At 34.8% G+C, this 17,691-nt stretch overlaps 1 protein-coding gene and 1 pseudogene across 2 annotated transcripts in view; one reads left to right on the forward strand and one right to left on the reverse strand.

Moving 5' to 3' along the window:
- Nucleotides 1-8,159: 8,159 nt before the first annotated feature.
- Nucleotides 8,160-8,615, forward strand: LOC111147890 (annotated as a pseudogene).
- A 6,864-nt stretch (nucleotides 8,616-15,479) lies between these two features.
- The window catches only part of LOC111147616 (thymocyte selection associated), a 188,498-nt gene continuing 186,286 nt past the window's right edge, over nucleotides 15,480-17,691 (reverse strand). The window contains exon 6 of one of the 2 annotated variants that reach the window (XM_022503778.1): nucleotides 15,480-15,823. In XM_022503778.1, coding sequence (XP_022359486.1) covers nucleotides 15,741-15,823 — 83 coding nt within the window. In that variant the 3' untranslated portion in view covers nucleotides 15,480-15,740. Of the gene's footprint in view, nucleotides 17,174-17,691 lie in introns of both variants that reach the window. The other variant, XM_022503777.1, reaches the window with a different exon arrangement.

A 17,691-nucleotide genomic window follows, 5' to 3' on the forward strand; every position in this document is an offset into this window, starting at 1 on the left:
TGGTGAGGTTCAGGACACATTACCCCAAAATATAGCACCTTAGAATGTGGCATATTTCAGGGTAAATGAATTAGAGAAGTGGCTATGGCAGGAAGGACTTTCTGACTCTCCCCCCAAAGCAGGTCACACAACCCTCAGAAGAGAGGTACCCTTTCTATATGAAGAGGAGAGGAACATCTTTATCTCTGAAGACAGGGAAAGAGAGGCATCTGAACATCCCTTTAAGAAATTTCCCTCAGTTTAGTATATTTACCTCATACATTTGTCTTATTATGTCTTTCCAGTCTTCATCAAACCTAGCATAAAAACACTCAGGCTTAACTATTTCTTTGGATTTTCATTCCCTTATGAAGGTTCTCATGTCACGTAAAACTTATATTAAATAAGCTTGTTGAGGCACCTGGGTGGCTCAGTCAGTTGAGCGTTGGACTCTCGGTTTTAGTTCAGGTCATCGTCTCAGGGTCGTGGGATTGAGCCCTACATTGGGCTCTGGGCTCAGCAAGGAGTCTGTTGAATAGTTTCTTCTTCTCCCTCTCTCTTCACCCCTCCCCCTCCTTGCACTCTCCATCACTCTCTCTCTAAAATAAATAAATAAATCTTTTAAAAAAAAATTCACGTGCTTTTTCTTTTGTTTTCCTGTCTTTTATTACAGGGGTTGCAAGTAGAGAATTTGAAAGAGTAGAGGAAAAGTATTATTTTCCCCTACAGGAAAAAATAAACAGGTAAATATATAGTCCCTATGGAGTGAGAAGTATGGAGGAAAAGGAAGTGATAAGGTCAGCTCTGGGGGGGCACAAGGAAGTCTCCTGAAAGATGTCATATATCCCCAGTCTTAAAGGATGAATAGGATTTCATCTAATGGAAATTAATGGCAGAAATAATATCACATAAAACAATTTACAAGGAAAGCTCCTGCTGCGTGTCTGGTCAGTCAAGTGGACCCACGTAAGGATTTACATAGTTGCAACACTATTCACTCACCTTAATATTTATTTTTTTTACTTAAGATTTCCCTTGAAGAAATCCTGTCTTTTGGATTGGAAAAGCTAGCTTTGGGGTGGATTGCCACTTGAAAACTGTTTAAGAAGGAATTCAAGTTCTACTCAATGGTGCTTCACATTCTTGATTTTAGCAAAGCAACTCCACTTGAAAGATTACCAGATTCTAGCAGAAATTTTGCTTCAGCTTCTTTGTTTTTTAACTCTATGTTTTCAGCATTATTTAGTCAAGGCTCTAAACATTGGTTTTATTCCATTATACTGAGCATTACTCTATGAGAAAAATAAGTAAAAATTAAACATTTGACGAGAAAATCTTTAGAGATTTAAAGTTTTAATAATCTCATTTCATGTTTCCAAAGAAGGAAGCTTAAATCACCAACATCTTCCAAAATCATCATTCCACTGAGTGAACTCATATCCTTGATTTGATGGCAGGTACTATCTCATTTTCCTACTCAAAAATTAGGGGAGGTGAGATTCAGAAAAGTCAATCAGTTTGCATTTATTTCTACATTTTTTATATTCAAATATTATGAAACAGAATAAGCAAGAAGCTGGCCCATCTTTGTGGACTGAAACACTCATTCCTATATATTGATACAAAATCTTTTCTAAAGGACCTATCACAACAGATTCTTGTTACCGGACTTAAATACTCCTTCATAGTGGCTTTGCTACCTTAAAAGACAGTGTTGTCTGATTTACATTTTCTCCACAAAACACTTGATTCTACATGTTCTCCAGATTCTTTTATACATTTTACATTGTATGGCATGCATGAGTAACAAATTAGAAGTTTAATCATAGATATAAATCATTGTGATATATCATTTTAAAGAAGGAAGCGTGATTTCCTCTAGAAATGTCATCCGATGTCTGCAAGAACAGTTCCCGGGCACCCTTAAGGCTCTCCTGAAATCATACTGCTCTCTCCATGGGGTGCAGGGAGCATGTCTCCTGGAACATGCTCTTTGACTGACCTGGAGGTAACATGTAGCCTTTCTATTCCTTTCCTGGGGCTCATTACTTTTGCTGCCTCGATTCCTTTCGAACAGAAAAGTTAAACACAAAACCCTGCCCGAACAATGGAAGTAATCATTATATATTTTTTTTTACCAGAATTTTGTCCATCAAGTTCTGTAGATCTCAGACATAACCAAAAATCCTTTTTCCAAATCCTAGTGTTCTGTACCAGGCCTTCCCCAGCTCCTGGGTTATGTAGCAAAGGAAGAAACAGAAGCACACTATAATTGAAAGTTTGAACTGTACTCATTTAGCATAGTTCCAGAATAAATGTACCCTGTTGAACTAAGTTAAAAGAACTGAATCATTTGTAATCCTCATGGCAAAAATATCCAAATTAATATGGGTATGAAAGGTGGAGGTTATACGTTAAAATTTATATTAAGAATCACTTTTTAGATATCATAACTATATTTCAGACTTGGATGGTACAAACTCTTACCTTTTAAAATATAATCTTAAAAGACTGAGTGGGAAAAAAAAGAGATTTAGTGGAGAGTTCAAAGTTTTTTTTTTTAACTTTGAGATGTTACAAGTTTTATCTTTTTATACGTTGTGATTTTACTGAAAGTGTCAGATTAGGTATCGTGTCTAGAAAACATTAGTGAAGAAACATAAGGTATAGAATTGTCAAATCACTATGCTGCACACCTGAAACTAAAATAACATCATATGCCAACTACACTTTAAGAAAAAAAGTGAAGTATGGGCGCCTAAAAGGGAGAAGCAAGCTTTAGAATAATAGGGCCTCTTGGATTTATGAACTAGATGACTAGCAACACCTAGTGGTCATTCCTATAATCAACCCCGCTCTTCATTTCTCCCCTGTTGCTTAGAATTCAGTCATATGACAAAATTTTAGCAGGTATTGTGAATTAAGTAAAATTAAAAAATTAAGCTGTTGATGACGTGATTTCTCTGGTACTTCTGTTCTCAAGGGCCAGCATGTCTGCCATCTGCCCCTTGCCAGATTGTTCACTTCTGTATTGAAAGCTTTCCAGGACTTCAATAAAATAGTACATGCTGTCTGAAAAATAATAATGTTATTTAATTCTTTTTTTCAAAAAAGATTTTATTTATTGGTTTGAGAGAGAGAGAGAGACCATACAAGCAGTGGGGAGGGGAAGAAGGAGAAGTAGACCCCTCCCCCCATTGAGTGGGAAACCCAGCACTGGACTCAATCCCAGGACCCTGAGATCATGACCTGAGCTGAAGGGAGACGCTTTAATGACTTAGTCACCCAGGTGTCCCCTCTAATGTTATTTAATTCTTAAGATATTATATTTATAGTTAAATTATGTATTTTACATTTTATTTTAAAATTAAAAAAATAAAATAGGGCCATCTGGGTGGCTCATTCAGTTAAACGTCCAACTCTTGATTTCAGCTCAGGTCATGATCTTGGGGTCATGAGATCAAGACCTGTGTCATGCTCCTTGCTCAGCGGGGAGTCTGCTTGAGATTCTCTATCTCTCTCTCACTCCCTTTGCCCTTCCCCTGTAAAATAAATAAATAATTTTTAAAAAAAAAGAAATAATAAAATAATAGGAAACAACTGCAATCTAAGAAGTTGGCTTTAATACACTTATATAGTATAGATATACAATACCTATACTATTATTTACAGCTTTGGGTATATGAGCTTTGTATTTAATACATTGAAATGCGAGAGTGTTACTTGTCATGAGAAGGGTGGTAACTTTGCTAAACACGGGAGACTGGACTTACTTTTGCCAACCTTAGCCCTAAGAGGTAAACTAATATTTTAAGACTCCTGCTACAGATTGTCCCTTATTTTAACTGATTAAAATGGCATGCATGGATTTTGAACCATTGTTTATTTTACTCAACTGTTTGAAATCAGACAATAGGAACAGCAGGTTTCAAACGTTGAATACACATAATCTGGCAGGAAGGGCTCATATGCATACAAAGAAATAATAATAGCTGATAATTACTTGGCAACAAAGTATTTTATATTTTTCATGGTCGATATACAAATAAAAAATGAATACCAATTAAAAATTACTACGAAATGGATGATTACTATTAACAGAATTCAAATGCTTTAAAAGATTATTTCTTTCAAATATCAGTAATATTTATTATTGATACTGAAAACAGATGCAGGATTGCAAGCTAAAAACAGAGGGGAAATGAAGAAAGAGACTAATGTTGACCATGTACATTTCAAGTGCCAGACGCTGGGTAGTTCCTCGTGCACATCAGCCATCTCTAAATCTCCATGACACTTCTGGAGACAGATGTCAACAGCTGTGCCACCCACCCCATTTTATAAGGAAAGAAATGGACTTCCGTTCCTGTGATCATACAACGGGTAAGTGACAAAGGTGGCTCTGAATTCAGTTCACTCTGACTTCAAAATCAATGCTGTTGTAGATAATGCTGCTATAAACATCTAGGTGCATGTCACCCTTTGAATTAGTATTTTTGTATTCTTCAGGTAGATTGCTAGTAGTGCAATTGCTGGATCATAATGTAATTCTATTTGATGTTAGTACAATTAACATAGTCTGTGTTATTTCAACCCTTTAAAAGATTGCCTTATGACCAGTATATAGACAATTTTACATAGAATGTATTCTCTATATGTCGACTTGATTAAGTTATTTAAAACTTTTTTAAAAATCAGCTTGTTCCATGGTAGAGATTGGTATATTAAAAATCACCCATTATAATTGTAGAATTGCCTATTTTTTAAATTTCTTGTGAAATTTTTAGCTTTATCTATTTTAAACCTAAGATATAGAGGGTAAGTACTTACAGTTGTTAAATTTCTGTTAATGTGTTAAATTTATAGTCTAATTTTTTTATTATAACATATAACCATTTTATCTTTGACATTGATTTGGCCTTAAATCTTTTTTTTAAATCTAATTTCAATAAAGCTTCACTAACACTCAAAGAAAAAAAAATGCTTTCAGTGCTTATCAAATTTTCACATATGTACCCTAAAAGTAAACTCTGGGCAAAACGCTCTAAATACAATATCAATAATTTTTAGTTCTCTCATTTTTTCACCAGTCTTAGAAAAATAGCTCCTGGGTCACATGTTGTCTTGCAGGCTGCCCCACTGCTCAAGTCTGACTTGTATTCATCAATGAACAAATTTCTTCATTTCACACTTTCATTCAACTATTGGGTTAAGCATTCAGGAGACTAGAGAAAGCTTAAGATACAAATCTAAGTTAAAGGCAACATAGTGTATTGAATTTATACAGCATTAGAGATTCATCTATTTAAAAAAAAAAAACCAACCTTGTATTGTGTATCTACAATGTGACACGGCAGATACAAAGACCTGAAAACCGGGAAATTACTGAAAATATTCACAAGTATGCACAACCCTGAAGACACATTGTACCCTATGTGCTATATATAGTGGTTGAGAAGAGGCAGGAATGATGACGTCTGCTTGAAGAACGTCTTGCAGAACTTACAGAGATGTTTGAAGTCTGCAGTGCACTAACCTGATTGAGATGGAACAGAAGAGAAGTAACATGGGAAGGCAAGAAAGAAACTGAAAGAAGTATATGGCCTTGAAACATAATTAGAAGGTAATACTACATCGTGGGTAATGACTCTTCATGGCTTTAGAATAATGAGAAATTGACATCACCACTGAGATGCAGGAGAGTTTGATGCAGTGAGAAGAAGCTCTTAACTTCTTAAATTAACTTAATGCCTTAAGTTAACGTTAACTTAACAACTCTTAACACATTAGCTGGTCTAACCTGACACGTTCTCTTTCCACGTCTAACCTGAGACGTTGTCTTTCCACGACATTGTTCCCTGATTGGAGTTACTAATCATCCATTTCCTACTTTGGCAACACTTTCTATTTTATATAATAGATATATTTCTATTTAATATAGTTGAAACACTGTCCCTTTGTTATGTTGAAACTGTAGTGTGTTTATTGCCAAGGTGAAACAATAATACCTCTATAATTTAGACCCTCAATCATTGCTTTACACAGTGGCAAGGAACCATAAAAATGTACAAGCTTATGTTGCATAGTGAGCTTAACTGTCGATGAGAATTTTTAAAATTGTTCCATGATCTTTACAAATTTTGCCTAAACATGAAAACAGCTTACTGTCAGTTAAAAATGTGTAAGGAAATGAAAAACAATAGTAAAACTCATATTTGTCTAGTACACTGTAAGTGAAAGCATTGGGAACATTGAGAATTAAGGTGTCCTATTTCTTTGTAAGACATACCAAGAAGAATGTGGCCAGTCCTTGCCTCCTTCTCCCCATGTCTCTGACAATGCAGAGTGAGCATACCTTGGTGAATTGTCATTTTCCTTTCTAAGTTTGAATAGCTTCCAGCGTTGCATCCTTGCAATGCGGTGAAATATGCCAGAGAGCTCCTCTAATGTGCAGGTTTGTGCAGTCGCCACCTCCCCATCTTCCTCTTCCTTTATGCTGCTCAGTTGGCCATCACCAGGTTGCTCAGGCTGCATACCTAGAGTCTCCAAGGCAGCCAAGTCAACATTCCCATAGTCAGCTTCGCTTCCAACTGCATTCACGTCTGACAAATTTTACTGCCAGTGTCATTGCCTTTCATTTATTTGCTGCATTCTCATTTTCGTTGGCGTCTTTGACACCCATTTTGAACTATCTAATTTTCTAGATGTCAGTTGAGCTTATCACTGGGAGACCAGGGAGCAGCACAATTACATGCGTGGCTGTCCTGTGTGAACACAAGGAATGACAGAGGTGCCGTGAGTGAGCAGCCACCAACATATTTCAAAAGAAATGACGTGATTAGCCACTGATCAATATGTACATGTGTTCTTTACATAGAGATTTGTGGAATGAAGAACTAGCATCCCTGTTTGCACTTTGTAAACTTAGCTCATTGACTGTGATACTAAATTTTGAACTGTGTTATTAGGGGAGTGTTATTATTTGGTATTATTTAACTAAACCACGGTAGCTGAAAATTATGCATAGTGGCACAGTGCAAGACACACACACACACACACACACACACACACACAGAGGATTAAGCACACCAAAGATGGGGAACAACTGGAAATCTCATATGCAGCTGATTCACATGAACATAGGATAATTTTGGGAAACATTTTGAGAGTTTCGTAAAAAGTTAAATATATACCTACTGTATGACCCAGACATGTCATTCCTAGATATTTACCCATCAGAAATAGAAGCATATATAATAGAAGAACTTGTAGACAGTTGTTCCTAGTAGCTTTATTTGTAATAGCCAAAAACTGGAAATAATAAAAATGTCCATCAACCTGTGAACGAATAAACAACTTGTGGTATATCCACACAGTGGAACACAGCAAGACAAAGGTTAAAAAATTTATATAGGCAATATAGCATGTATGACTCTCAAAACAATTACACTGGCACAGAAGTAAAAGAAAAAAGTATAGACTCTGTGATTCCACTTATAAAAAGTCTGGAAAAATGCAAACTGATTCATAGTGATAGAAAGAGGACAGAAAGCAGTCAGAAAGAAGTGACCGAGAAAAGTAAGAAGACCAAATCAAAAGTACATGAAGAAATTTCTTGGCATTATAGATATGTTCATTATGTTGATAGAGATGGTGGTTTTAGGGTTTACATATATGTCCAAATTATTCAGACTTTCCATTGTAAATATGTACAGGTTATTCTCTGTCAATTATATCTCAACAAAGCTGTTGTAAAAGTAAATATATAAATATACTTCATTTTTCTTTGTCTTTTACTGTCATTGACTTTGCATATATTTTAAAATTGTTGTTTTATACTTGTTTAATGGTGATATAAATTAACTGAAGTAAATTTGGTTTAGCCATTCCTTGCTGCTGTGGACTGTGGGCCATCAGTGAAGGATCTCAAGACGGCTGGGCGAAAACTTGTTCTAAAATTCATTGACCGGGGGCGCCTGGGTGGCTCAGTGGGTTAAGCCACTGCCTTCGGCTCAGGTCATGATCTCGGGGTCCTGGGATCGAGTCCCACATCGGGCTCTCTGCTCAGCAGGGAGCCTGCTTCCCTCTCTCTCTCAGCCTGCCTCTCTGTCTACTTGTGATCTCTCTCTGTCAAATAAATAAATAAATAAATAAATAAATAAATAAATAAATAATCTTTAAAATTCATTGACCGGGTAACTTTCGGAGAGATCATATGCTGAAACCAGAAGGCCATTTTTGACTCCCCGAAATCCTGGAAAGAGACACCTACCTCCAAATTGGCTACTATCTCGAGAAACCACCTGCTATCGACTGGGCTTACTAGAAGGCCAATGTGGCAAATGCTGGGTTGGTAGATGACTTTGAGAAGAAGTTTAATGCCCTGAAGGTTCCCGTGCCAAGGGTAAATATACTGTTGAGATGGATGCTGAAGAAAAAGAAGATGTGAACAGTTGTGCTGACCTTTTGTCTTTCTCAAAGGCCAGAATTGAGGAATATAAAAAAGAGCTGGAGAAGATGAAGAATGTAATTCCATTTGACTAGTTGACCACTGAAGACCTGAAGAAGTCTTCCCAGAAACCAAATTAGACAAGAAGTATTGCTATTGGCTTTAGAAGCCAATTGAAAATGTATAAACTTGAGTTGGGGAGAAAGCTCTGGCCCTCATATTATAAATGCTGGACATTAAAAATAATGATATGATACATAAAATAAAATATATTTGGTTTAACATTTTCCCAAGAATTTGTTCTGATCTTTTGTATTATAAGGCAAGAATTAATTATTCATACAATATATTTTAAGTTCCATGCCATTCTTACTATCCAGAAAATTTCTAAAAATAACTAATGAAATCTATAAGATTTTTAGACTTTTTAGCTTAATTATGTGGCTAATAGATCCATATAATTTTATCATTAAAAGTAGTTAATGAAATCTGAAAGATTATTAAGCTTTTTATCTTATTGAATGACTAAATAGATCAGTGTAATTTTATCATTAAACGTAATTAATAGAGCTGCCAGCTGTTAGAATAGGAACCTAACTGGTCACAGAAACACTTAAAAATAAAAACTGAGCTTCCTTTTTTCCAGTGGGGAAGTTTCCAATTACTTTAGAGAAAATAAATTAGGATAATTTAAAATATAGATTATAATTCTGGGCATACTATTCAATTTAAAATAAAATTTAAAATTTTACTAAAATTCCCATTTATGATTGGTTTAAATATGCTCTCCAGAAATGACATAAATGGTTGGTATACTAAAATGAATTTACTAAGCAAAACATTTGAAATAGTATTTTAAAATAAGTATCGGTAAGTTTTATACTTGCAGAAATCAGGGGAAAACATAGGCCTTCTCCTTTGCTCCTCATAATTTATGTTTAAGCCTATGTTTTGACATCACTGAGTCAAACTTTAAGGCGGACATATCTATGAATCAGAACAGGAGCAGGTAGGAGACAAGGAGCCAAATCTAATCATTCATGCTTTCTTGTTGCTGTTGCCAGATGGTAATTGGGTGTTTGTGGCCCTGATTGTGGTTAATGGTGAGGTATTCTTGCAAATAAAATTAAAATTAACAAGTTTATATGCATAGTTCACTTTATATAAATTGATGAATAAGTTAAAAAATATGAAGTTTCAGAAGCATTAAAACTGCTAGTTGTCAGTTTGGGCATATGATTCTGTGGAGTACTGTTAACCTCACCCAGAGGTTGGAAGGTTACAGTATCTTAGTAATGTTGCTTGGCATTTCCAGTGATTAAATATTTGCTCTAAGCTATAGTTCTTTGTAGCTACTTTAACAGAAGAAGTGCAAAAAGAAGACAGGAATGTTGTTGAATACCCCAACATGAAATCAGAAACTGATCTAAATCTAATACGGCCTAAGCAATATCAAAATCAAGGTGACAAAATCTTTTCACTATTGAAATGAGTGTATAGAAAACAACATGTACCCTAAAAATTCATCTTAATAATTCAACCAACATTAATGCAACATTTTCTATGCCTGGAATATTTGTCTCAGAACAAAGATCAAGATTATGGATGAGGACAGTTGCTGCCTTTTGTGTTGTAAAATTTGATTATAAGAATAATTAATGTTAAACAATAAATAATTGTTTTATTATCATTTAATTTTAATGATTTTTATTTAACATTTATTTCATTAATGTTCCCTTCTTTAACTTTTTTTCTAATAATCAAATATCTATTTCAAGTAAGCGTTTTTACATTTTATCACAATATATTGTCTCTTAAGAATAATAAATCAAGCATTTATTATCATCTCTTTATTTTTTAACTAAAAACCTTTGAAACTAAAATTCTGTCACACAAAATGATTTCCTATTTATTATTATGGGCATTTATTATTATTTTCAAGCATATGGATAAATTATCATTTTAAAATATAAGAAAAACTTGTGATTTGGAGAATTCCCCAGATTCCCTACTAATTCTAGTTTCCTATGCCCAAATGCCCAGTATTAGTATCCATATGGAATTTGAAAGCACCTTGTTAGCAGTTTTATTTATTCCCCACTTTAACAGTCCTGTATATATAGATTTATTTGAAGTCTAACTTCACCTTTAATTTCCATGGCTTGTGGGTTATTAGTCCTGGGTTATCAAGTTGTTCCCAAACTTTCTAAACCCATGTTCAAAATTTCCTTTCCCTATACTTTGTTGTGAGAATAGGATGTAGTAGTATTTTGAGTACATCTTTGCATACATATATCAAAATAAAATAACTCAGTTACTCAAAACATTCTACAATGACAAAAATCACCAAAAGTAACATAAAACAAAATATATGGTCTAATTCTCACTCTCATAAATGAAACATATTTGTAACAGACTCTGATAAAGTGAATTAATATTTTAGACTTTTAGGATCTAAATGAGAAAAAAATATATGGATAGCTTTTACTTTTTAATACTTTAAATATATGAACCAGTAATCCAGATGAAATTATTATCAGGGAATTATTTCCATGTAATGAGTGATGAGAAAAGATTTGGCCATTCTCCCCCAATGGCATACTATGAGTCTAGTCAAGGATATGACCACCTAAAACAGTTTTGCCACTATTTCACTATCAACCTCTAACTTAGAAATAAGAATTCCTCATGTATCTTAATATTCATTTTAAGTACGCAGCCCAAGCTTGAGGTTTCTTCATATTGTACAAAAAGAAATAAAAAGAATTCAATTAAATATCAGGGTTATGTCTAAAAATGTATAAATACCATTATTTGTTAAATACTTTGATAACACTGACTAAAGAGTTTAGCTTTTACTTTTGAATACTGTATAAGATAAGAATTTGGCATACATTGTAGAAGGCATTTATTTTTAACAAAAAGATTTGGGGGCATCTTAAGAAACATGCTGAAGAAAATGTGTTTCTTATCTTTTATTAGTATGTGGGATAAATATATGAAAATATTTATGAGATTATCCCAAGGGAAAAATGCATTCCAGCAAGATAAAAGTATATGCCTACTAACAGAGTAGTAGAGCAAAGGCAGAGCAAAAGTATGTGCCTACCATTGCATACAATAAAATAAAGTGCTTGCAGGGGATTATAATGTGCACTTTGAGGGAGGTTTGCTAAATATCTACTTCCTCTGTTAGCCACATCAAATAGCAATGTTTTACTTATATCATTTTTCTTATATTTATTATGAAATATTTCATATATACAAAAACCTAAATATAACATGATATAATATACATATCATATAAATACATACAAGAATAAAAAACATACACAGACACACACACACAAGCATAAGAAATAGAACATTACCAATATACACGAAGTCCCTTAGGTTCCCATCCCAATCCCTCCTCAAATTTCACCCTAGGGGTAAGTACTGTTCTGAAACTTATTCTTATCATTCTCTTGCTTTATCATATACATGCAACAAAGCACACAACTGTTACATGTAAAGCTCAATGACTTTATATCTATGTGTATGCTCGTGTAACCAGAACAGAGATTAAGATATATTAACATTTCCTGTGCCCCCAGAAAGCTCTATTGTATCTCTTCCCAGTCATACCAACCCCAATGCTGCAAACAGTATACTTCCTTCTAGTAACATAAATTGGTATTGCCTGTTTTTAAAATTAATATAAATGGAATCAGAGAGCATATATTTTTAGAGGGTGGGGGAAGAGCAGAGGGAGAGGCAGAAAGAGAGAATCTTAAGCAGGCTCCATGCCCAACACAGAGCCCAATGTGCCCATGCAGGGCTTGATTTCACAACCTTGAAGACATGACCTGAGCCGAGATCTAGAGTCGGACACCTAACTGACTGAGCCACCCAGGTGCCCCCAGCAGATATGACTTCTACTATTCAACACTGTGGCTTTGAAATATATTCACATTGTTGTGTGTATCATAGCACTCAAATTGTTGCTGCCTCATTTTCCAGGAATTGTCTGGTCTACAGCTCATGGGCATGGATTATTCCCATTTTGGAGCTGTTATGAGTAAGGCTGAGACAAACATCTTTGTACATGTCTTATTGGTAGCCTAATGCATTCAGTTTTGTTGGATTTACACCTATGAGTGGAAATTCTGGGTCAGAGGTAGGTATATGCTTATTTTTAGTAGATACTGCAGTTTGCCAAAGTAAATGTATCACATTAAACTCCTACCAGCAATATGTGTGAGTTCTGATAGCTCCACACTTTCTTCAGAACTTATTCTTTTCATTTTTTTTCTTTAAATTTTAGCCATCTGGTGGATTTGTAATGGTGCATGTCATTGTGGCTTTAATTTGCATTTTCCTAAAGACTGCTATGATTTTGAACACATTTACATATGCTCATTATCCATTTGGATATCCTTGTACATGAAATGCCTGCTTAAGTCCTTTAACTTCTCTTAAAATTAGGTTGTCTGCCTTTTACTTAATGGTTCGTAGGAGTTATTTTTATGTTCTGGATATAATTTTTATGTTGAATGTATATATGCAAAAAATTGTCTCCCATTCTGTAAATTCTCTTTTAACATAACCATTCCTTCTTGATTCTCAGATCTTTAAATCTGGATTTATTTTCTTTCTTAGGGTGTACTCTAGTACTGAGTGTAGTCTAGTACTGAGAATTCAAGTCACTGCAAATCCTGGTTTTGATTACCTGTGGAAGTCTTCATACTTATTTTTAAAAATTACTTAATTTGGTTCACATTTCTTGAGAGTTTTTCCCCTAGAACCCTGGCTTTTAGCTACTGTTTTGACCTTAGAAAAGTCTACTGTTTTCCCAATTATTGCCCTAGCCTTATCTTTGTACTCATCTTTTCAAATTTCACTATAATATGATGTGTTGGGAAATTACTTTTTTATCTTTCTTGAGATATGCTATACTTTTAATATCTGAGAATTACAATCATTTATCAATTCTAGAAAATTCTCACATATCATCTCTGAATATTGCTTCACGTCAGCCTTATACCACTCTCTTAATTTAATTACATAAATGCAATGCCTTCCTGAACTCATCTCAACATCTTTTAACATCTCTTTTATATTTTCTGTTCTCCTTCTTTGAATCATTCTGCATAACTTAAGGTCTGTCATCTCATTAGCTTTCTCTTCTGTTGTGTCTAACTTTTAAAAAAATTATTATATATTTTTTGTTTCCTTTGTATTCTTGCAAGGAAAACACCACTGAATCTCTCTTTCAACTTGCCCATCAAATATATGAGACACCATAGGTTCACCCAGCATCAAGTTTATTCAGCTTTAATAAAGGGGAGAAAGCAGATAGGAGCACTACGTGAGAAGGATAACTCTGGAAGCTTCAGACATGCAGGTGTGGCATCTCATGTGCCCAATCATTTGTACTCTTCTAAGAAATGACAAGAAGGTGATAAGAGTGTCAGTCACATTAGAATAGGGAAGCCAGAGAGGCTAGAGCCCCTCAGTACAAGTATCTTTCTGGTCATCTAAAGGGGTATGTAGCTAGCTCCTACTCTTTAGCATGGCTTCAGTACCTTAATGACAGAGTATGAAATAAATAAGAATAACAGCCATGCACAGAGTGCTTGAGTTTATCCTTTCATAAAGTAGATCAAGTAATAGATGGAGTCTTCTGGGCAAAGTCTATTTCATGGTAAGCTTACTGGTTCCATAGACGCTACCAGTGGTCATTCCCTCATTTCTCAAGTTATAATCAAAATAGACATACATAGTGGCTCTTGGAACCACAGCAATGGTCCCTTGGTCTGTGGAGCAAGAGCTATTCTAGTAGAAAAAGCTGAGATGAATCCTTTGAACCCCTTCTTCACTTTCTTCTGACCAATATTGTGAACATAGAACAAATCATATCCCACATGTATTGGCAGAAATCAGTGCTCCCCTCAAAGATTTGAAGATATATAACATGTTAGATAGGAACAATCCTTAGGGAGGAAAGTCAAATAAAGTGTGGAAAGAGATAGGAAGAACCAAGTGGGGTTGAGACTATAATTTGAAGAAGTATCTTCTGGGCAGGCATTTGTACAGTACCCAAGGGACTGAGGTGTGTGGATATCTGGGCAAAAAGCATTTCTCACAGAGAGAAAGCAAATGCGACGGCCTTGAAGCCAGACTGTCATGGTGTGTTGGATGAGCAGTGGAGAGGCTAGCATGGCTTGAGATCATTGACTGAGAAGAGGCCAGAGAAGTGACAGTAATAAATCGTGTGGGACTTTGTAGATCATTTTAGGAATCTGGGCTTTTACTCTTGAGTGAGGTGGGAAGCAATCTGGTGTGAAATAATATGTGTTTTTTTTAATATGTGTTTTAATGAGATCGTGCTGGCTACTTCATTAAGAATAGACCGATTGGCAGCGAGAATAGGAGACCTGCTATGGGGTTAGTACAGGTGGAAGCAGTAGAAGTGGTAAAATTGTGGAAGTATTTTTATACTTTCATTCTATCAGATTCAGTTGTTAGTATTCCAGCTTCTTGGGAGATATTCCCACAAATTTCATATATCCTCTTCCCTTTAGAAGTACATGTATCTTGAGCCTTTGGATAAACATCCAGAAGTCTCATTAATGTTGACCTTGATCTTAAAACAAACACTTTTTATATTAAAGTCCTGATTATAAGAGCCAAACACATCTCAAAAAAAAATTTACCTTTAGTTCATTTCTCACTCCCTTTCATGCCCTTCATAAAGTTGCTTGCCTGATTCTATTAAGAGGAGAGCAATACTAATAATTGGGAGTTTTGGCATCTATCTACACAGCCTGACCCTACTGTGAACTTTGGTCATTGTGTCCAGCATTCTGGGTCCCTGCTTGTGGCAGAAGGGCAAATTCTGGGTCCCTGCTTGTGGCTTCTTTAACACAGGAGGCCTTCTTCTTAGTGTGAAAAGCTGAATTCAATTCCAGTTAAAGAATTTTAACTCAGTTTTTATAGGATGAGTCATTCCACAGTTAAACATGATAAAGGACACACACACACACATACACACAAAAGAAAGTTAGAAAATTTATTTTCAACCTTCCAAAATCTTCCACAGATGAACTTGACATTGATTAACACTTTTCAATAGCAATAGCCCTGGAAGCGAAGTACCTAAAAGGATTTGTATTAAGTTAGAGATGTTTATAGATGATGTCCCCTAGAAAGACCCAGGTGGTTAATGACCAAACCTAAGGCATGCATTCTCTTGATTTTCCTATCAAAGGACTGAATTTACTAAAAGTAATAGTTTTATTGTTCTCATATACCAAATGAAAACCACTAATTATTCACTGTTTTTTGAAAAACAGAAAATTGGCCTATGAGTTTTAGGAGTTTGCCAACATTGCTCAATTGAGAAAGGATTCTCTGTGGAATTTAAATGTGGGGACGCAAGCTTTGAAAAGTTCTTGTTCTTATGGGCACAAACCAGAAAAATAAGTAAAGGCAAAACCATCTCAGAAAATTCAGAAGTTATAAATAACAAACTATAACATCACATCAAGTCACTAAATGATCTCTAGGGTATTGGAAATCAGAATTCATTTCTACTTAAAAAGAAAAACAGGTAAGGGGAAGTAGGCTGTAATCAGAATATAAACATTGTGTGAAAGATCTCTTACTGCGTTTTTGTTTTTGTTTTTGTTTTTTCCTGTTGAAAAGATGTTTCATGATTTGTTGTCTTCCAAAATTCTTTGGTACTAAACCAATGAAAAAGTTTTCTATCTAATATAAAATAATTATGAAATAGGGGATTAACCAACAGTTTTTGTATGGAGTATGACCTATGAACAAAGCCCAAAGCTTGCCATTAAATTCCTGTGTAACTAACAAGATCATTTCTCTGTCTCTTCACTTTGCTAGAGGCAAAATAATATTGTCCCTCTAACTTAATACATAAGAATACATAGATGCGATTGTTTTCTTATACTCTTAACAAGCATCCATCTAAAGTGTTATCTAGTATACAGTACATTAAAAATAGAGCATATTATCATATTTTCAATGATACAACCAGAGTTCAGTATCAGTATGAAAATGATACTGAACTCTGGTTGTTAGGAGTCAGGGGAGAAAGTTATAGAGAATTCCCATGACTCATGATAGTTTTGGCTGTTAAGCCTCAAACACTTATTTACAAACAAACTGAAAATGTGAAATCAAACTAATTTTCACAGCTCCAAGGAGATCAGATAAGATACTTAGGTATCTCAAATCACTCTCAGATATAATTACTTTTTAAAGTTATTTTTAGCACAAATGATGATAATTCTAGAAAAATGGCAAAACAAATCCTGAAAAACTGAAAATATTTGGTGAGCTTTCATCCTATTTTCAACTGGTTTTTACTCAGAAACTGAAAGATAAAATTAATTTTCAATTGCCTCGTGAGTGGAAGGAACAATAAGAACTGCAAAAAAGTATGCACATTAAATAAATATGTCCTAAGTAACAATACAGCAATATATACAGATTTGGACACCACAGAATAGACTATGTGAATCCCATATCATAGGTTTCTCTTTAAGTATTATCTGTTAAAACTTTTGAGGTTTTTTTTTTTTCCTTTGCAGTGGCCAGTTTCTTCTGAGGTCTGTTGGGGAATAGTTGTCTTCACTTGAAGGCTGAGTTACTTTTCCATTGCAACATTTATGTTCACTGCCCAGCTGGCTTCAGTGGCATCTCATTATTTTTGATGTTTTTTACTTTTGAAGATTTCTGTAAATAAAGAAAAATAAGAGGGGTTCATCAGAAATATGTATTGGAAGTAGCCAAGAAAGAAACTATGTGCTTTTAAATACTATTTATAGTACACTCACAGACATGTATGTTTTTTGAAAAATAATTGGGAGCACATTAAGAGGAGGCAAACACACAAAAACAAAACTGAAGTAAACTAAACTAAACAAGGAAGAAATGTAAACTCAAGGCAGAAATTTCTATGAGGTTGGACATAATACCTTAAGTTTGCAAAGTGTTTCTCTGGTTACATAGTGCTTTTCTTTACATTTTAGTTAATCTTTATAAAAACTCCAGTATGCAGGTAGCGTAAGGTAAAAAACCAAATCTGCATTGAAGAGACCTGCCCAGCAATCACACAGCAAATAAAAGACTGAAGCTTGATTGTGCTCTAAAAGTGTCTGATTGCAGACCCATCACCTTGGCTGTGCCACGATGCCTACAGAATGGAGCCCAAACCTAGTGGAGTTCTAAAGACTGCAGAGGAGGAAAAGAGT

This window comes from Enhydra lutris, unplaced genomic scaffold, assembly GCF_002288905.1.
Source record: "Enhydra lutris kenyoni isolate GAN:26980312 unplaced genomic scaffold, ASM228890v2 scaffoldscaffold17, whole genome shotgun sequence".
Taxonomy (NCBI): domain Eukaryota; kingdom Metazoa; phylum Chordata; class Mammalia; order Carnivora; family Mustelidae; genus Enhydra; species Enhydra lutris.